Source organism: Rissa tridactyla, chromosome 1, assembly GCF_028500815.1.
Source record: "Rissa tridactyla isolate bRisTri1 chromosome 1, bRisTri1.patW.cur.20221130, whole genome shotgun sequence".
Classification (NCBI taxonomy): Eukaryota; Metazoa; Chordata; class Aves; order Charadriiformes; family Laridae; genus Rissa; species Rissa tridactyla.
Genome location: NC_071466.1, coordinates 203382873 through 203403983, shown reverse-complemented (window position 1 = coordinate 203403983; position 21111 = coordinate 203382873). Strand labels below are relative to the sequence as shown.

Here is a 21111-nt window from a genome sequence, read left to right as displayed (position 1 = left end):
TCCGCGACTTGACAGCACCGCCGGGAGGGTTCGCCGCCCTTCTCGCCCCGTCCCCGAGCACCGCCGCCTCTCCCCCGCGTCCTGCCCACCCAGCCCTCACGAAGGACCCCCCGTCTCCTCAGGGCCGCCCGCCGACGGGACCCCCGACGCCGTCCCGCTGACGGGACGCACAGCCAGGCGCCGTCCCCTCCCCCAGCTCATCCCCCGTCCCGCCCGCGACCCCCATCGCCGCCAACGGCCGCAACTCACCGTCCGCCAGCAGCTCGGCGAGGGCCGGGACCGGGGCCGCGCCACCGCCCGCCCCCGCCTCCTCCATGCTGGCAGGTGCCGGCAGCGCGCGCGTCACTCCCGGGCGGCGGCGCGCGGCGATGATGGCGAAGGCACGCGACGGAACGGTGACGGCGGCGGGGCGCTCGCGCACGTGGTGAGCGCGGGGCCGGGCCGGGCCAGGCCGCGCGGGAGGCGGCGACAGGCGGGAGCAGACTCCGGCCAGGGTGGTCGGGCCGCAGCGCGGGGAGAGGCGGGGGGAGCTGAGCCTGTGGCGGCGGGACGAGGCTGGAGCAGGGGCGGCTCTCGCCGGTCATGAGAAAAAACGTCCTCCGTGAGGCCTGTGGGGCAGGGCAGGGCCCTGAGCCCCGGGTCCGGCCTCCGAGCCGGCCCTGCGCCGGGACCTGCCTTCCAGCCTGAGGGGTCCCATAAAGAATTTTGTAAGGAATGTAAAGACAACGGTATGACAGCGGGGCTGTTACACGTTGCACCGGGGCGCCCGGCGCAGGCCCGGTGTTCGCAAATGGTGGTGGCAAAAGGATTGTTCCTGACACTGTGCGAGGGAGGGGAGGTTGGGGTGGGCGGGGGGTCGGTCTCTTCTCCCAGGTAACAGGCAATAGAACAAGAGGAAACGGCCTCAAGTTGGGCTAGGGGAGGTTTAGACTGGATATTAGGAAAAACTTCTTCACCAGAGGGGTTATCAAGCACTGGAACAGGCTGCCCAAGGAAGTCGTGGAATCACCATCCGTGGAGGTTTTTAAAAGACGAGCAGACGTGGTGCTGAGCGACGTGGTTTAGTGGTGGTTTTGTCAGCGTTAGGTTGATGGTTGGACTTGATGATCTGAAAGGTCCCTTCCAACCCAGACATTTCTATGATTCTATGACTTCTGGCAGGATGCTTTACCAAAAAGCAAGTCCAGTTTAAGCTCTAATGCTTTGCCACAGGGCCTGTGAGAAATAGCTGAATGACTTATATTTCAAACACTGCTTGTTTTTTCCAGATGCTAAAAGGATTGTTAATTATACATGATTGGTGACATCGTAGAAACTAAACAATGCCAACTAAAAGATCCCATGGATTTGTTTCATTCTGGGCAAGTTGTAAAAATATGTGCCCCTATGGTCCGCTATTCAAAGTAAGTAACTGTCATGTCAACGATGTTCTCAGTGCATTTTTTCTGAGGAAGTTTATCCTTACTGTAAAAACAGGGATGATTACCTTTTTCTCTTCTAATTATTTAAGATGGAGATAGACATGGGACGTGTTTTATCTCACAATTAAACTTGGACATCCCCACAGTACTGCAAGTCAAAACAGCATTTCAGAATAGCTAATTAGAAAAATGTCTTTACTATTTATCTCTTAATTTTCATGTGTCTGCAGGTTGGCTTTCAGGACCTTGGTTAGGAAATACAGTTGCGATTTGTGCTACACACCAATGATAGTGGCAGCGGATTTTGTGAGATCTGAAAAAGCTAGAGACAGCGAATTCACAACAAACAAAGGTATTTATTTTTTAAGAAACCATTGCCTTGTTGAAATGTTTTATGTGGTGGTAAACCCAATTGGCCAGGTGAATGAAGTCTGTAACACAACTTGACATCTGTTAACAATTTTGGTGTACCGTATCTGATTGATTGCAAAACCATAGAAATATTCAAGATGATCACATCCAGTGATAGTGTGTCAAAGAAGTAGTGGAAAACCTTGTCCCTACCTGAAATCAGGGCCTCCAGACTGATTAAATGTGTGGTGGGTTGACCACACATAGCTGGCCACCAGCTATGCACTCACACTGCTGCTCACTCATTCCTCCTCCATGCCCCCAGCTGCACAGGGAGAGAATAGGAAGAGCAAAAGCAATAACAACTCGTGGGTCAAGATAAAGACAACATAATAAGTGAAGGAAAGAAAGAGAAAAAAGCACATGATGCAAAGGCAATCACTTCCCACCTCACACCAACAGACCAATGTCTAGCCAGTTGCTGAGCAACAGCCACTGTGGACACAATTGCCATGTCCCGACTCACTTTCTTCTTCTCCTACCACTCCAGTTTTATTGCTAAGCTTGATGTTATATGGTATGGAATATTCCTTGGGCCAGTTTGTGTCAGCTGTCCCAGCTGTGTCCACTCCTAATTTCTTGCCCCACCCCACTCTACTTCTGGGGGCAGGAGGAGGCAGAGTGAGAAAAATAGGAAGTTTTGACACTGTGTGAGTACTGTGCAGCAGTAGCCAAAACACTGGTGCATTATCAACAAATGCACAAAATCCAAAACAGAGCACCATACAGGCTGCTATAAATAAACTTAAAATAAATTTTAAAATTAAATCCATCTTAGGTAGACCCAGTAGAAGATGGTAGTAAGATTCTTTCCCCAGCAATTGCTGTTTCTTGCGTGTTTCAGAAACGAACACTTAACTCCTTGCCAGGAAATGTTTTCTGGTCTCTAACAAAAATAAGAGTTGCTAAAGGCAAAGAAATGAATAGGCCAAACGTTGACACAATGGAATCAAAGACTGATAAAAGAAGCAGGCTTTAAAATTAGCTGGAGTGGAAAGTGGAAGGGGCTGTTGGTGGACTCCATGAGACATTGAGAGGGTAATAAAAAGGAGCAAGAAGGCAAGAAGAGACCAGGAAGCATGGCTGGGGTTGATGAGGAGAAGCAAGACTTCAGGCATGATACAGAAACATAATCAGAACATATGCAAAAAGGAGTATAAGGAGTTGTACAGAGTCCTGGCTGTAAAGCAAAAGAGAAAAGTGGTATGAAATACGTGGTAGGAGGTGACAATAATGATACAGATCTGCTGGCGTGAAATGAGTAACAAGGAACATACAAGCACAGGCTGCATCTGGAGGAATAAAGAGAGCACTGATAACGTGCTAGTAAGATTGGTGTGTAGGATCTACGAAGTGTGATGATTTAATCTATTCAGATCACTGAATTGGTGGTTTCGTAAGTGTATATATAAAAACAGGGGAAGTATATCTCATTATTTTAGCACTGGTTACTATGGTGCATTACTCAAATAGAGCAGTTACAGAGAAAAGTCACTGTGTGAGCCGACACAGGCAGGATGCAGGAACAACCGAAAACCACGGATGAAAAGCAAACAAATGTAATCTTGATACCTCCAAAGAAGCACCTGGAGGTGTGCAGGAGATGCAAGCAGAGGACACAGGCACTGTGGAATGAGAGAGAGTCCTTACTAGCGAGAGAGTGAGAGCTCAGACTTGCCGTTCTTGCCTGTATTTCAAGGGTTCAAGCAGGCATAGTTTTTCACTGTGCTTTGATCTTCTTCAGCAGCAGGGCAGGAATCTCCAGCATGTTTGATAAGGTGCCCCTGAGTCCATCACAGGCCTGCGTTATCTAAGTGTGGATGTTTTACTTGTCAAGCACGTAAGACTAAACAACAATTAGTGTGATACCTGTGTTTTCCAGTACTCCATGTGTGAGTCACTTGGGCGTGTTTACAGTTCTCCTCACCCATCTTCCGTTACTTTCCCACAGTCACATTGGGAAGTACAGGTAGACTCTTATTAGCGGAGTTCAACTTTAAAAAAGCATAAATAATTCTTTGTGTGTAAAAATAAATGAGTAAGAACATACTGACAATATATATGGCTCAAAGCTCCACAAAGCTATTAGTTTGCCCCCTTTGAATTTAGTTATAGTTCTGATCTACACAACGTCCTTGGCACTGAAGTCCCGCAGGTCAGACACGTATTGTATTCTGGGGGCTGCAGGGACAGGGAAAGAGGAAATTCTCCTTTATGCTGTAGCTTTGCTGCCTGATTAGAAGGGTTACAAAATGAAGTGCTATAGTGTTGTAAACAATATCTTTTCCCTATTCACCTCTTTCACGCTGGCCTTAATTTTACAGGCCTGTAAAACATTCTGCCTCAGGCAGCTTTGCCAAGATTATAAAATTTACGTTATTAACATTTATGCTTTTAACAAGTAGCTCCACAACAGGTTGTGAAATTTTATGGCAGTTTTATATTTAACTTCCTGGCTGTTTGGGGATTTTGTCTTCTAATTAGTGGAGTAGGTTTGGAGCCTACAATTGCAATTTCTGTTTTCCATTTTCTTCAGCATTAATATTTCTTGGTTGTGTATTTCTCAAATAGAGGTAGATGTTCTTTGTGGCTGCTAAAAAACTTAATATGGGTAGATTCAGTATTTTTACTACTTAATGGTCAACAAAAAAAACTAGGAGCGTGGGATTATTCCAAAATATTAGCTGTAGCAATGTAAATCCCTTCAGCTAAGGAGCTGTCTTAAATGGACGCCATTTTGAAAATATGGAAGGGATTTTTTTTGCTTGCTGGATTTTTAGGTAACTTATAGCAGTGTCTCAGCTTGCCCTTCCTGACTTAAGCTCCGCTACTTTAAGAACTACTTATTTTCCCCTAAAATAGAAAAATCTTCAGAAGCACTTGTGGTCTATTCAGTACCAGAAGTGCACTTGCTTTGTGCATTTCTTGGACCATGTCTTTCTATCAGTGCTCAGATACCCCTTTCCTCTTTACTGCAGCAATTGTTTATATGGTAAGTGATTGCTAAGACTGTTTGAGATATGTTTAGATGCCTTTAGCGTAATGCAGTAGCTGTAAAAGAGGAGAGCATGTTCCAAATGACCATCTGGCTCTCTGCAGGGGCTTAGTAAATCACAAGTAGTTCAGCGGACCCAAGTTGAGGAGCACTGACACTTTGGTTTCCCACTTGAGGCAAAGCTGCTAAAGCTGCCTCTGGGCATGTGTTCTCATTCCAGTTCTGCATATTGCATTGTGGATAAAACCCAGCCACATTGGCACAGAAGAGGAAAAAGATGGGCTGGGATAAGGAAGGGCAAAGCTTCCTGAAAGGTTGGTTCTGTAAGCAAGTTTCCTCCTTGGCCAGACAGACAGCTGTGTCAGCACAGCAAAGGCGCAGCATGCAGACAAGAAGTGGCAGGCTTGGAGGGGAAGCATGAAGGCTGCTGAAAAAGATAATACTTCATTTCATACATCATCTTTGTGAAAGATAAGCATCTGACCAATTTCAGTCAGAAAAAAATATATGTTGAGCCAGCAATCGTGTAGGGGACATATATTTGCCTGAATTACCGCTTTTCTTGGTAGACATACTCATTTAGTAACCACTGGTCAGCTACCTTTATTTGTGATCTAGGGCTCACAGAATCGCAAAACAGTTGGAGTTTGGAAGGACCTCTGTAGGTCATGTTATCCAGCCCCCCTGCTCAGGCAGGGTCACCTAGAGCCAGTTGCCCAGAACCATGCCAGACAGCTTTTCAATATATGAAAAACATTCAAAACTTAGAATTTCTTTTTTTGGGGTTGTTTGTTTGTTGTTTTTTTTTAATCTCTAAATATCTTTTCATTGGGGTAGGTGATCATCCGTTGATTGTTCAGTTTGCTGCTAAAGAAGCACAGATTTTGTGCGATGCTGCCCATATCGTCTGTCCTTTTGCAGATGGAATAGACCTAAACTGTGGCTGTCCTCAGAGGTAAAGTTTTGAAAAAGCTGAGTTAATATGATGAAATAATTTGAGAATAAAGAATGTTGGTCTTCATTTTCATAGTAATTTGTGTCTTAACTTAAAAATAGACTTTGAGAGAGAAACATCTTTTTAACCTGTCAGAAATGTCTGTGTGGCAAGACACTGTTCTGAATGTTCTGAGATGCCTGTCACAGTGGTGAGACTGGGAAAACCAGGTGTATTTGCCAACTTGCCTTTTTTCATTTCTGAGATACTGAGTGTCGGTTCACAAGTGAAGTGTCCATCCCTTCTCAACAGCTGTTAAATATGCATTACCAAAAAGAGCTTGCTGCAAATAATTTGGAGAGTGTTTTGAGAAATGATGTGGCAATTCCCAAAATAATGAGGCAAGTCCCTCATGTCTTAGATTTCTGCAAGTGAACAATAGTCTCTGAAATACAATTATACAGATTGTATTATTCAGGAAGTGCTGAAAATAATTTCTTCCATCTTTTATTAGGTTTATAAGTACAGTGAATTAGTGATCTACTTCTCACTTAAATTGGTAAAGATTTTGTCTTGACAGTGAAACGGAGTAGTAATGCACAAATGAAGATTCTTGCCAACTGGTTCAATTGAGAACCATTTATTACATGCTTGTCAGGCAGTCTTTTTCTAAGTGAAGACCTCAAAAATAAATGTAGGAAAGCAAAATATAATTTTACAGTGCAAATACTTAATTTGTCTATTCTAATTAGGTTGTCTTGACTTAAAATTGTAGTATTTGAGAAAACTCGTTTCTGGAGAGACCTGAGACTTCGGAAAGGATGTGTATTTTTTTTCCTAAGCTAACTACAGTTTAAATATGCCAAACTATAAGTTCCTTTTAGGCCAAAAATATATGCTTCATTTGAATCCTTTGTTTCTTGTGCCTGCTGGTTTCAAAATAACCAAACTTCATGCACTTAATCTGCCTTTATAAGAAAAATTGTTCAAGAAAAAAACTGCTGTGGTTAAGTGGAAGCAAAGGTTATTTCCTGCCAATCAAAACAAAGTGTTTTGCAGTTGAGGAAAAACAGAATATTACTGAAATCCTATCCTCACTTGCACTTCAAAAATCTTCAAAAGCCATTTTCTGTTTAGGAGAAATCCATGATCCCACGGAAGGGGAAATATCAAACTGTTTTATGTATGATCAAAACCATCGTTGATTAGATGTTAATTTATCTTCCTTGTGAGTCCATTTTGTGGACAGAAAATTGAAGACATTAGTAACTTGTTCTAACAGCACAACGGAGACTGAACTAGGACCTAAAAGCTTGTGTCAAACTGCAAATGAGTCATTGATCTGCAGCCAGTACTATCTCTGTTTATTCAACCACACATTCTGAAGGTCCTAAGGAAGGAAACTGATGTATTTGACTGAAATTGATCTGCAGTTTTTCAAATGTAGAATACAAATGTTCTTTTTCTTTTAAAGATGGGCAATGGCAGAAGGTTATGGTGCTTGCTTAATAAATAAACCAGAGCTCGTTCGAGATATGGTGAGACATGTACGGAATCAGATCGACAACCCTAGATTTTCAGTATCTATTAAAATAAGGTAGGTCTAACTTAAGTGCTATTTGTGGTGCATGGAAGAATCCTTTTAATTTTTTTAAAGAAACATGTTAGTGTAATAGTTACACTATACTTTAATATATGTAATTCTGCTAATGTAATATTACACATTATAATTTCCTTACATGTGAAGACTGCTGAGATTTTTTGACCCCCGATGGTGAAAGAATATCTGGTGCAAGTAATCCCAAATTTAGATAGTAGAACCAGCACAGCCTTTGACTACTTACCCAGATAACATACTGAATACTGGAGTTTTCTTGCAATCCAAATGACTTGAAAGTACAAGTTAAGAGGTCTGGGGTTCCATAAAAGAAAAGCAATTCATAGTCTGTGTCATCACAAGGTTTACTTTGTGAGCTGTTGGAGGCCAGAGACACAGTTGCTGTGAAGGGTTAACAAAACTGGGAACGGGTCCCCACAGCCGCTGTAAGGAACATATCCCGCTTCCCTTCATCACTTCCTGAACTTCTGTAAACTGTTGCTTTGCACCACTTCATCCGCTATTTATCCACACATCCCATGTGGCTTTTGCATATTTGTCAGTTAAGTTTCAACTCATTTTGCAATCCTCTGGGAAATGAGAACTAGTGTAAATCTGTTTGTTTGTTTTTAAAAAATATGCAAAGTAATGATAATTATCGTAGAATCTTTGGGGCACTCTTGGTCAATCTCTCTAAAATTTACCATGTATATTTCAGAGATGTGATACTATCGAGAAATGCTAAATTAAATAGTGGTTTCGATACATTAAACTCATAGGTCTTTATTAAAAAAAGAAAACTCTCTATCTTCCAACAGTAATATTTTCGTTATTTATACTGCTATACAAATCTTTGGTAACTCCTCTTTAGGGAGAGGGGCTTTTTATACAGTCCAGGTAACTTACTGGCTAAGGTTTTCATTCCTTGGATTTTTAGGATCCATGAGGACTTAAAAAGAACAGTTGACCTGTGTCAAAAAGCTGAAGCAACTGGAGTTTCGTGGATTACAGTACACGGGAGAAGTGTAGAAGAAAGACATCAGCCTGTACATTATGATGCAATTAAAATAATTAAACAAAGCATGTCTATACCTATTGTGGCTAATGGAGACATTAAAACTTTAAAAGATGCTGAAAACGTTCATCACTTGACAGGAGCAGATGGTAAGATTAAACATCTATTTTCTAAGTAAATTTACAAATCAGATTTCAAAGCATTTATTTTGGCTGTAAGTAGGACATGATTTGAGTGCCTTTTACTCTTTGAGGAGACAAATGAAAGAGGACTTTTAGATGCCGTATAAACTCATAAACAGAATCACTTGTAATAATCAGAGCACTAGAGCTCTGTTATTCAAAGCCACAAATAGCAACTTCCGAGGCAAATTACAAAAGCTCTTTGCTTAATTATGCTACCTCATCACTCAGTAGTGGAGTTCAGGAGAACCTTCAGACATTCATTCCATCTCTTTTATGGAGCTGATCATCTTTTAAAGAACTGTAAACTTCCACTTGGAAATCTCTACTTCTGCATGTGGGAGTAGATTTCTTACAGTAAAAATATGGCAGAAAAAGGAAAAGTAAAGATGGTTAGTTTCAAGGACATAGTGAGGCATTGCACTCTCAGATCTGTATGTATTTACCTTGTCTTACACTTCAGTGGTAAAATTTTGGGGTAAAGGATTGCCCTGCAGTTATTTAGTCACAATAGATTCCTGCAGCCGCCTACGGTTTCAAGACAATATAGAAATTAAGTATATGTTTTGAAGAGGTGATCTGTACCTAGACACTTTGGATCTTACATCTAGAGAATAACAGGACAGAGAACAGTAGCTAGGTTTCTTTTGACACTATTGGTATTTAATAGCAACAGCAAAAACTGTTTGAACCAAACTGCCATGCTGCTACAGTACCTTCCCCCCAGATACAAAGCAGGAAGGAAATACATAACAGAAAAGAATGTTCTCATAGCCCAGCTGACCTTCTTGAGTAACAAAAATATAAAGCATCTTTTTTTTTTCCTGTCATGCACAATAGCGAAAGAAACTTTTCATTTTTATTCATTCTGTTCATTAAGAAGAGATTAAGTGTGATAGATTATATGTTGACAGTGCAGTAAAACAGAATCCCTTACTTGCAGAAAAATTACAATAGAACTTGTATGGGTTTATCTGACAATTTGGGATTAGAGTTGCAAATACACTGCAGATCAAGAACCCTGATATTTATATAATTGAGACATTGAGCTCTTACTGGAAGGATTCTACATCAATGAATCAGTTGAGTTGCACTAAAAATAACTAAATTTATTATATTACTACCCTTGTGTCTGTCCATCGTATTTTTATGTTAAAAAGGCAGGCTTGTATGTGTGTAGCAAATTAAAAACCAAAATGCTATTGAATTGCAGTTTCAAAAGTAGGGAAGAAAGGCTTCTGTGTCCTGTGTTTCATTTCAAAATTTCTGGAAGGACACATCATCAAGTGGAATATGTTGACAGGTGTTGTAGGTAGCCTGGGGTTTGGATTGTTAAATGGATTTCTCTGGTATAGCTATAACACTCATCCCTGTTGTTTTCCCATTTCTTGTCTGTACATTTTGGGTGGTTGTCCTAAGGGGTACTGTACAAAATCTATAGGAAGATTTAATGTAAAATTTAAACTGTAATGTAACTTCCTGCTTTAATTTCCAATTTGAAGGTATAATGGTGGCTAGAGGACTCTTAGCAAATCCAGCTATGTTTGCAGGATACGAAGAGACACCTTTGAAGTGCATCCAGGACTGGGTTGACATTGCTCTTGAGCATGGAACTCCTTTTACTTGTTTTCACCACCACTTAATGTACATGATGGAACGCATAACTTCAAAACAAGAAAAAAAAGTTTTTAATGTTTTATCAAGTACCTCAGCAGTACTAGATTATCTGAATAATCATTATGGTGTGTGATAACCAAAAGTATTTTAGTCCTACGTAAACCTCTACTTTGCAATTGCCGATACATTGTTCAAGTTTTAACTGGGTTCTAGGTTTAACTACCCATTAGTCACATTCATATATTGCATAACATTATGATCAGGGTGATACTTTATATTTTTAGGAATTTTATGTCAGCATTTTTCACTCCAGAAAATATTCCAGATTCCACAAATGTGGAATTCTGTTTACAATGCACTGCTACACAGAGGATTGATTATTGTAAGACTCCAGTAATTAATTTTTTTCACCAGACAATTGCTTACAGCAATATGATTGCAAAACTAAGGCCTGCCTTATGTGAAACCTCCTAAAATCAGGACTACTCATAAATAATACCAAGAATTTCAGACCAAAAGAATACAAAGGGAGCAATTACAGAAGCTTTTGCTTTAACTGACATAAGCTGTACTTTTAAATATGAGCAGATTTTTTGAACTTAAAGATTGTGAGGCCTTGAAGCCCAGCATAATACCCTCTTTTAAATTAGATGTTTCTTTTGCAAGCTAAAACTTTCTAAGCTTACTTACAACTCAGAAAAATTCCACACTTCATATCGTGAAGGAAACCTGGAATAGTCAAACAATGACAGAAAGAAGGAAAGAGTAAAATGAAGAGATAGTTTAAACTAAGTACAAGCAGCTGAATCTAAAATGCAAGACTTGAAAGTTCAGTCTAACTGAATTCAGTTTTGTTTATCTACTGTATAATAATTATATAAAAGATTAAATCCCTGTCATCTACCAAAACAGAACTTTATAGGTCAAAGAAAAGCTCACAGATTCTCTCCATGGGGCTCTTGCAGTGCTTTCTGCCTGCTGGCATGTTGCTTATCAAAGCATGACAGCCACTTGGCTTTGAATCTTTGTATAGGAGGGAAATAGTGAAAATTAGAACGAGATAATAACATTACTCACCAGCTGCATTTGTTCTGCAAGGAAAATTTCACAAATCTGTGCATTACAATTATTTGTAATCAAATAATTTGTTTTCTTTATATGTTTACACAGAAATTCTTACCAGAAATTGCTTAGTTTTTGACTCTGCTACTTCTGTGAATATACAAGTGAATAGTTATACATTTTCTAAATAAATTACTTGGTTTTGTATACAATTGTAATCTTTTTATTACACTATAGACTGACAGCTTGGGGGAGGGGAGGTTACTTTTGATGCTTCTCCCCAAATGTTTTAATCATTTAGATATCTAAATTCTCACAGTTCTTTTAATGCAATGGCATAAAAATCTTGATCATTTTTCATAGTGAGTATGTTCCGATTTAGACATACAAACGAAAGTTTGAAAGACATGTCCATCAAGGCTAGTTCATTATTGAAGAATGTGAAGTTACCTAACTCTTCGGATAGTCACCTTCCTGATGTGTTAACAAGTGGAAAACTACAGAATTTTTGGTGCAACAGGTTCTCCATTCCTTCAGACAGCTATTTTTTCACTCTTCCAGATTGTAATGTTTTCTTGACATCGGATGAGTGCAATTATGTACAGCATTCCAGGTAAAACCCTAGCAATGTCTTCTGCAGTTAATGCTTCTCTTTCTAATGCCTCACTTTTCCTCAACTAATATTCATCCTGTAATTTATGAGCTCCCAGTTTTACAGGAGAAGTTCCTATTTTCCAACTGCATGACATTGTATTTTGTACTGCTGAATTTCCGGTCTCAAGTTCATCCAACTATAGTGCAATACTCAATTCTCCTCAGTTCTGAAAATGCCTCCAGCCTTCTGCATCAAAATTGAAAAGTAAAACTACAACTGCATTGTAGAAGAAAAGCATTCTTGAAAGAATTAACCAAGACCTCTGTTAGCATTTTCTTAAGATTTTTATGATTTGGCAAGCAACTATTATTTGTTGTGAACCATCCCATTAGCCACAAGGAGCAGAGAATAAAAAGCTACTTATTATAATCAAGTAACACAAATGCAAGGCTTGCTGCTTCTTCCCCTCCCCAATAGTGGGGAAATTGAATTTTAGAGGACTTGAAATACCTTGACCTATTTAGGAACTGAATCCTTCATTATTTTGAAGGCAGCAGTTGTTCTGCCTGTGTGAGATCAATCACAGAGATTTCTGCCTGAAGTGTAAGACCTAGGTTGCTGTTAATATTGCAAGTAATTAAGGAGTGCTTGGTGTGGCCAATTATGCATCATGAAAGTTTATCATCCTTTTTTGAGGGTGAAATGAACTGTACGCCTTCTTGCCTTGTGAACTCTGTATGCATCTGAACACACTTCACTGCGTTGACATAGAATAAACTGCAGAATTGGAGTCTTAAAGCCATACTCTGAACAGCCAGACTGTTCAAATATACATAAATTGCTAAAAGTGAGAGGTAGTTATTTAACTTACAGTGTTTTAGATTATGGTCATGTTTCTCATTATAAGCCATTTGAATGTGGGAAGACTCTCATCTCCAGTTTAAAGCCACCAGATACATTCCTTTCCTGTGTGTGTTACTTGTAACATCCCCAGGTACTCTGTCTTTCTATTTTCAAATTTTTAAAAGTTATTCTGCAAGTAATATAAGATACAAAGCTTTGTGTCCTATTTTATGTTCTTTGCCTCCTGTAACAGCGACACATTCTCAACTGTACTTTTTTGCATGCAGCCTGTACAATCCCATTTTCTCTGTTCTCTACTGCTAAGTTGTTTCTTAGGTCTCTTCTCTGTCTTGGGTTGATGGTTGGGCAAATGCAGTGTGTGATGATGAGACAGACGTCATACAAGCCACATTAGAATGGAACAAGTTTGAACTTTCACTTTGCGTTTCAGTGAATTAGTCAGATTTCTGTCCTCTGACCACCTTTAATACATAGGCATTTCATATTTCTACTTCTGAATGCTTTGTCACCTTACTGGTGGGAGAGGAAGGTATTTCTTTTAACTGTAATGTTTTAAGGTTTGTGAGGTTTTTTCCTAAAGGAGACAGCCATTATACATATTGTTTGGTGTCATATTTATCACACTGTGGTTCACTTTTCGATAGGCAGCCTTACATCAACAAGCCAGACTTCTACAACTTCAGTTAGAATACCATCCAGGAGCGGCAGAGTGCAGCCAGCAGCAGAAGGGAGGTCTCACAAGATGTTTGCAGGAGGCTTCTCTCTGTCCCTCAGATCGCGTTCCAGGTTGATGGGGAACACGCAGCAGCTGCAGTGGAAGTGCACAGCAGTCGCTGCAGAGTGAGTCTGACATCTTACAAAGCCCCCGAAGTGAAAAAGCAGACTCTGGCAGCGGGGATGTGCAAATACCGTCCTATCAGTATGAGGCCAGGCTACTGGGAGCACAGCCTGCAGTGCTGTAAGAGGTGAGTAAGCAACTCGGAAATGGAAACTGCTCTGGAATTAAAGGAAAGAAAGTCTTTAATAACATTTCAACATCTTCAATAAGATATCATGGCTGTAGGCCAATAGCTAAAATGTATTAACCAGGACATACTAAGAGGTTATGTTTTGTCTATGCTTCTGATTAAGTATGTTTGTGAAAACATGTTAGAAATACTTCTTAAAACCCAGGCCCTTTCCACTGTGTAGACTGGATTGAAATGGCTGGTTGTATCACTCTCCAATATTTGTTATGCATAAACAATTATTTGGGATGTAACCTTTCATCCAGACATGGCTTGGCAGCAGTGAGGAAAATGTTGACACACTGGCTCCATCCCCAGGCCACAGACCTGGGAAATTTTAACTGTAAACAATTTCAGATTGTGAGCAGCTGCAAACAACTCCGCTCAAAACCGCTTATGCAAGAACTTCCTACCCTATTTCAGTTCCAGTGGATTAGAGTCACAAAGAACTACTATTCGCAGCATTTGATCTGCCTCATTTGGATGGAAATTATTTGGGACTGAATTTCCAAAAGCAGGTAGCTGTGTCAAGAGGGCTGGTGATGCCCAGCCAGACAAGGTAACCTCTTCCACCAGCAGCACCTCACAGCCTGTTAGGGCTGCAGCAAGTCAATAAGCTGCGGAGGGGGCCCTGGCTTGAGCTAACTGATGAAAAGGGTGTGGAAAACTCACGGATACGACATGTGAAATTGCTGGATGTGACATCTAACAGCGTGAGAAGCTGGCAAAAGCTGCAGATAGAGCTGCAAGGGATGGCTGGATTTCACCACCTGTTAAGGGAGAATTATGTGAAAAACAACTAAACTACAGAGATATTGGAGAGTAGTTTTGAAGGTCCGTTTGAAACTAGAAACTTAGAGGGCCAAAAGTGGCCGATAACTGTATCAGTACCTCAGCAACACCACGTAAGGCCAAGACTGACCAAGTAATGGCATCACAAATACTGGATGTGGGTATGGATACAGAAAACTAGGAACAACAGGGAAAAGTGATTAGGGGAGGATTTTACAAGGGCAGAGAAGGGGAGTTACATGGGTGGCAAAAGAGATGGTAAAAAAAATGGGAAGATGGGTACCAAGGTGTGGAAATAATGTGCTGGGAGCCTCGCTGTGCTGGTAAAAAGGACAACAGGATAGAACAGGATTTTCTGTAGGAATGTTGTGTTATTCATGAGGTCCAAACAGACCTGTTTGACGGTGTTTGAGACTGTTTGGTTATTTGTGGTGTCTTTGTGAATACTGGGCCTGTTTTCCTTGAGAAAACTGATTTACAGGATCTTAATACATTAAGGTAGTGTAATACACTGGGGGGGCACAAGACACACAGATTTTAATTGAACTTCAGAAACTCACTAGTGCACTAGAGAGCAGAGTTGAAGTCCCTGATTGAATAAGCTCGAGTCATGGAGCAGCAGAACAACCACAGCAAGATCCTGCAGCATTCCCTAACTGTGAAAAAGACACTAATTTTAACCTTTCTGAACGTGTAGATCCCGTGTAGGTTTTCCGATAGAGGTGTGGTTTCTCGGTAAACTCGAGCCTTACCGCAAACTGGCCTTTCCAGCCGCCCCACACAAACCCCTCAGGACTGGCTATTTCACGGTCCCCTCGGCCACTGCCCAGGAAGCCGGGGCGGCTGCCAAGACTGGCCCCTGGAGAAGGGGTAGGACGGCGGGGAGCCTCCAGCCCCACCGGGGTGGGGCCTCAGGGGACCCTCCCCTCCCCTCGGGCCCGCCCGCACCTTTCCCCGGCTGGAACGGCGGCCGCTTCCGCACTGACCCCGGGCCGTGGTTCCCCGCCCTGCCCCCGCCGTCGTCGAGTCACTCGGCCCCGCTCCCGGCCCCGCTCCTCCCAGCAGGGCGGAGGCCTGCGCGCCCCGTCCGCCCCTCAGCGCCGGCGGGAAGGACCTGCTCGCTCTCTGCCAGCCCCGTCCCGCGAGGCCGCGCTCTCCGCCCATTCGAGAGCGGCTCGCCGCCATCAGGTTCAGCTGGGCGCCGGCGCCGAGGAGGTTGCGAAGGCCGAGGTGCCGCGGAGGGGGACGGGACGGGCCCGGGGCGGCCCAGGACTCCCCGGCTGTGCGGAGGGGAGCGGGGACGGCGGGCAGCGCTTAGGGCCTGGAGCGGGGCGGCGGGAGGGAGCTGCCGGCCTGCGGTAGGCGCGGGGCTGCGGTCTCCTCATAGAGGGCTGCGGCAGCGGTGAGGGTGCCGGTCCTCGCCTCCCTCCCCCGGCGGACGGGCTCTGGTTGGGGAGGGGAAGTCGGTGCAGAGGGATGTCTGCGCCGCGGTGAAGTTACTTAGAAATATTTCCCTTTAAAACCCCGCGGCCCAACGCCAGGCAGCCCGGGCCCCGCGGGGGCTGCCGGACCCGCCTGAGCCGCTCCTTCTTGCGCAGGCCCGCCGGGACGATGACTTTCCAGTGGACGGCAGTTGCCGCCTTTCTGTACGGCGAAATCGCAGTCATTCTGGTGCTCTGCCTGCCGTTCATTTCTCCGCTGAGGTAGGACTTCAGTGTGCTGGGCAACCCGGGCTCGGCCTTCCCGCCCGTTTGGGTTTATTTCACATTTTTGTTCTTAGAAACACCGAGTTCTGCCGCATCTTAAACTAGCGGCGGAACTAAGCTGGAGGAATGCTGTTCGGGACTGGAGCGTCAGGAGTTTCAAGAATCGTAAGCCTCTTTTGAAGAGCTTTATGTTTGCTTGGCACACACTGCTGATCCGTCCAGGCAGCAGTCAGGGTTCCCGGGACGAGCCCCGTTGCAGGTGGGATGTCGCCTCCCGGCCTTCTCTCCTTTTCAGGAGTTGTTTGTCAAGTTTGTGAGGAGCAGCTTTACAGCAGTTTGCACTAGGCATTGTGGGTGCCGAACGGATAAGAGACAGCTGATATTCAAAGCTAACCCCGTACAGCATGTGTAAGGGCTGTAAGAAACTTGTCATCGTTTGTTTTCTTTTAAAAAAAAAAGTGGACTTCAATTTGATGTGAAAGTTTCAGGACGACTGTGATAAAGGCCTCTCTAAACTCATATATAGATTAACAAAATAGTACTACTTCTAGAACACAACACAAACATTAAGAAAAATAACTCATTCTTGTAGAGTAAATGCCCTTAGTAAGGGAAAGAAACAAAATGTGGTAATTACTCTTATTATATGCAGAGGCTTACAGCATTATCCTAAGATTGTTTCCTCTAAGTAGCTCTTCAGATTTGGTAATGTTATTTTTATTTCTTTATAGGAAATAAAGATAGCTTCTCTACAGGAGGCTGTCTCAGTGTTGTGTAAAAACTGCTGCATGTTTGATTTCTGCATCTTTAGATATATATAGGATGAAGAATACAGCTTTTACTTTAATACCTTAAGGAACAAAACCTAAAACAAAACTCTGCTGTGTGGACAGTCTGAATTTAACTATTTAAACCTGTGGGAGAGTCTTGAGAATGGTTGGATCCTTCACGGCCAATATCGATGATTAGTCATGTCTTCTCAACTTCAGAAGTTGAAACGGTTCTAAAATCTAATTTAACGTCTGATTTTTTACAAGCTGGCTTTTGAGGAGTTCAGCATTTCAACATAGACTATTGAGGTTTTGTATTCTCTGTTGTTTTCTAATCAAAAGCGCAATTCTATGTAAGAAGGGAGAAGTATTATGGGAGTTGTAATCAGATTATTAATGGCTTATGTGAGGAAACTAGCTGCAAGAATTTCTGCAAGCTGATGACACATGCATGGTACATTGGGAGTATCGAGATAGATTTCACTTATGACATAAATAGGGCTTGAATCCAGTCTTTGTGGTTGAAAAGCAATTCATAACCTGTCGTGTCACCAAAATTTATCCAAACATTAAACACAGTGCTTTTAATTATATACAAAAGATAGATTTTTTTCCTTGGTTTGTAGCATTCAGCTATTCCTTTGAACACTGGTTTCTGAAAGAATGAAATAGCTTTATCCTTTATCTGACGTGGTCAATTATCTCATTAACAAAACTGTCACAGGAATCTTGTGGGTTAAAGATTAGGTCTAGCTGTTGTGACAGTACTGGAGGGCAGCAGTTCTGCCTTGCACATTTTGGTGGCCTGGGAGCTGGTTCTGTCAGAAAGGTGAAGCATGTGTGATTAAAGGCAGATGTGAAACTGCTGTTCTCTAAAGTTCTAATGTACTTCCTTGCCAGTCTCCAGTCAGATTATTTGCCTCTTTTGTGCTTGCACATTTTTTGGATAATGAACTCCTTTTTAAATTTGTTAACAAGCTTTTAAGGTCCTGGGGAATAAGTAAATTGACAATGTAAAAATGCAAATACACAAAAAGACAGATCTCTACTGCCAAGTGTGGTACGTCTATAGTGGTGGCCATTTTTATAATTTGGAAGGATTATATTTATGTGACTTCTGTCACCAAAAGGAAATGCAGCATTAATAAATGTGAATGTCGATACTTGTTGGGGAAAAATAAGCTTGAAAATATAACATAGGAAGACTTTCCAGTAGAGATCTTATTTTTAGCCTGAATGTTACTTGGCAGTATAGTTGGTCTAAGAATCACAGTTGGTCTAAGAATCCTCAGATAATCACTTCTTAAGTGGATATTAATATGAAACTTGGAGAAGCGCATGTTTGAAGAGTTAGCAAGTTGGCTTCTTTTGAGTTGTAGCTTGGTTTAATTAAGCTTTTTGGTTGATACAAACGATGGCTGTCTGCTATAAAGAACTCAGATTATACTAAAAGATTTAAATAAGGTTTGTGTACATACAATGCTAAAATATTTAAATCCTTGCTGGTGCAGAACCAGAAGGAACCATTGGAGATGATGGTACAGTCTGATTTAAATTAGGTTGGAAACTACTTTGTTAAAGGGCAAATTTTATCAGTCTCTGGAAAATGTAAATACTTCCAACAAAACTTGGAAATTTTACCTAATATAATCAGATGGTGACTAGCATGCCTGTGTTACATCCCTAATGGCATAACTAGATATTCCTTCATTTTTGCAGTAGCACTGATTCTAACCTGCAGCAAAGGATAAGTAGCTGCTCTTGTGGGTTTCAGTTAATTAGAGCATGTCAGATGTTCTTCTTTTGTACTGCAAGTGTGAATTCCTGCAGAGCCCTCCATGCAGTAATATTGAATAGGCAATTGATTTTTTAAACAAAAAAAAAAAAATGGTCTTCACCACCATTTGGCCTCTGAATTTGCTTCCTTAGCTCTTGAAAGAGACTTTAACACTAGACAAAATATAGACATGAGATGTGTCCTTTTGTTGTCATTTGCAAGTTAGAATGTAATAACAATCCTTGTACTTTATAATTACACAGACTCATCAATGTAAAAGCTAAGCCTTCTGAAAAAGGATGGTAGAGACAATCTTAATTCGTGGAGGGTTTTTATTTTACTCAGCAACAAGTAGTATAAGTGGGTAGAAATAAAAAGTGGTGGAATGGGTTATACATGTTAAAGGAGAAGCTGCTGCCCGAGCATTCACACACCATCCAAGGAGTTGCACACACGCCACCCAAGCATCTTTAACTGCTCAGACCAGGGTCCCTTTGCAGCAGGCGACTCCAGTGAACCAATGGGTGCCCCTTTCAATTCCTCACATACACACACGCACTTACTCTCGGGTACACTTCCTCTTTCTTCAGGCTCAGCCCTAGGTTTCCTGCAGCAGAGTCTCAGGCATCAGATTTTATAAAAATAAATAATTTAACTGAAAGGTATAGCAGCAGGGTCAGCCCAGGCTGGGTGCCTCCAGCGAGGGACGTCGAACAAAGAACCCCCTGAGCAATTACACCCTTGTGATCTATATGTTCTCTTCATGCGTCTTTTAGTCCAATGGTGATGTTTGGTCTGGGGTCTTCTAACACCTTATTGGATTCTTTGTCTATGTCCAGGCAGGCAGGCCGTTGACTGCTGTTATCTTGTTGATTTGCTGTCTCTGCCGACAGTTGTAGCCTCTTTATCTTCTGGTTTACACTTCTTTTCTGCCTGCGCTCGCTGGCAGAACATGGGAAACTAAAAAGTCCCAGACTTAGGGAGAAACACTACCAAAACATCAGTGTGTTATCCACATTTTCCTCATACTAAAAGATTAAACACAGTAGTGCACCAGCTGCTAGGAAAATTACGAAGAAAATTAATTCTATTGCGGCCTAAAGGCTTCAGCAAGTCTAGTTACACATGCCAAGTAAAGCTAGGCAACCAGTATAAATCACATCATATTATAATCCTAAGTAATTTATTCTAATTAAAACTTACCTATTTAAGATAAACAACTAATATCTCTCAACATACGGTCTTTACCCCATCCCTGAGTTTATTGTAGTCAGGACCGAACACAGATTAATGCTAACCAAAGCAAAAGCTAAAATAAAACACATCTGGAGAGTACCTGCTATCATGCAAGAAGTTTTCAAGTTGAAGTAACTGTCTTTGCCTGTATTGACAAGAAACAAAAAAGAGACAAGCAATTTGGATTAATGGGAAAGTTACGTGTACCTAAATTATATGGCAATTAAAGCAGCTGTTTAGAGACCTTACATAAGTCTCATATCAATAACAAGGCTCTCTTCTATGAGATTATTATGCTTTTCTTGTAGTGTTTAATTATTTCTGAATAACACAATGCTATTTTACAGATGGCAGAAGATTTTTATGATTCCTCTATGGAGCAAAATGGCAGTTTTTTGGAACAAGATGTTCCTTACAATAATAGTTTTACTGATCGTCTTGTTTCTTGGTAAGTGTTAGTTTTTTAACAAAGGGGGGTAAAACATGGTATATGGATTTCATGGCAGTAGATTAATTGAAAGGGTTCAAGACTAATGTAAATCAGCTAATTTAATAAGAAGTTCTAGAATAGAATGGAAGAGGAGAAGGATTCCCATGTTGGGAATCCAAATGTAATAGTAATATAATAGTGAATGAGGAGGAAAAGTGGAGCTTGGTCTAGCCTGCTGCTTGGTTTCACTTTCCCACACAAGTAAATGAACTTGAAATGGTTGATACCAGAATTTGTCTGAGCTGCTGAGTATGCAGTAGATGGCACTCTTTCTCTTGGTTGCTGTTGAAATAGAAGACCAGAAGAGTATGTCAAAGCACTGGGCTATTTGAATACTTTTGCTCAGCACAGATACATAACAGCTGTTCGCTACACTTGTTATGAGTAGATCCTGAGGCCTATCAAGTAGGAGTAAAGCTTTTGTGAAACTGGAGCTTGAATGACGACGCCTGACTGATTTCATTTAATGTCTGTCCTGACTGCTTTGTGTGGTAAGCATCTCCTGTACTTCAGTGGTGGAGACGCTTCTCCAGTGTTTCAGTGATAGAAATAGTTCTTCTCCATGGATCAATTGTAGAGAAGTGTTTCCAGTGCCTTACAATGAAAACACTATTTAATTCCAAACTACTCTAAATACAAA

At 41.6% G+C, this 21111-nt stretch overlaps 2 protein-coding genes across 7 annotated transcripts in view; one reads left to right on the top strand and one right to left on the bottom strand.

Annotated features, from left to right (window-relative positions):
- The window catches only part of COG5 (component of oligomeric golgi complex 5), a 191326-nt gene extending 190974 nt beyond the window's left edge, over nt 1-352 (bottom strand). Inside the window, exon 1 of the mRNA XM_054198346.1 lies at nt 250-352. Coding sequence (XP_054054321.1) covers nt 250-316 — 67 coding nt within the window. The 5' untranslated portion in view covers nt 317-352. The remainder of the gene's footprint in view (nt 1-249) is intronic.
- Nucleotides 353-356: 4 nt separating this feature from the next.
- The window catches only part of DUS4L (dihydrouridine synthase 4 like), a 41004-nt gene continuing 20249 nt past the window's right edge, over nt 357-21111 (top strand). Inside the window, exons 1-8 of one of the 6 annotated variants that reach the window (XR_008465914.1) lie at nt 451-728; nt 1269-1403; nt 1652-1773; nt 5665-5782; nt 7236-7358; nt 8296-8522; nt 10058-11847; nt 13338-15316. Coding sequence is in view for 5 of the 6 variants with exons in the window: in XM_054198433.1 (XP_054054408.1) it covers nt 1294-1403; nt 1652-1773; nt 5665-5782; nt 7236-7358; nt 8296-8522; nt 10058-10305 (948 nt within the window). In the remaining variant the exon portion in view is untranslated. Of the gene's footprint in view, nt 425-450; nt 729-873; nt 1404-1651; nt 1774-5664; nt 5783-7235; nt 7359-8295; nt 8539-10057; nt 15317-16102; nt 16196-20328; nt 20430-21111 lie in introns of those variants that run through there. The other 5 variants (XM_054198433.1, XM_054198414.1, XM_054198404.1 and 2 more) reach the window with 5 other exon arrangements.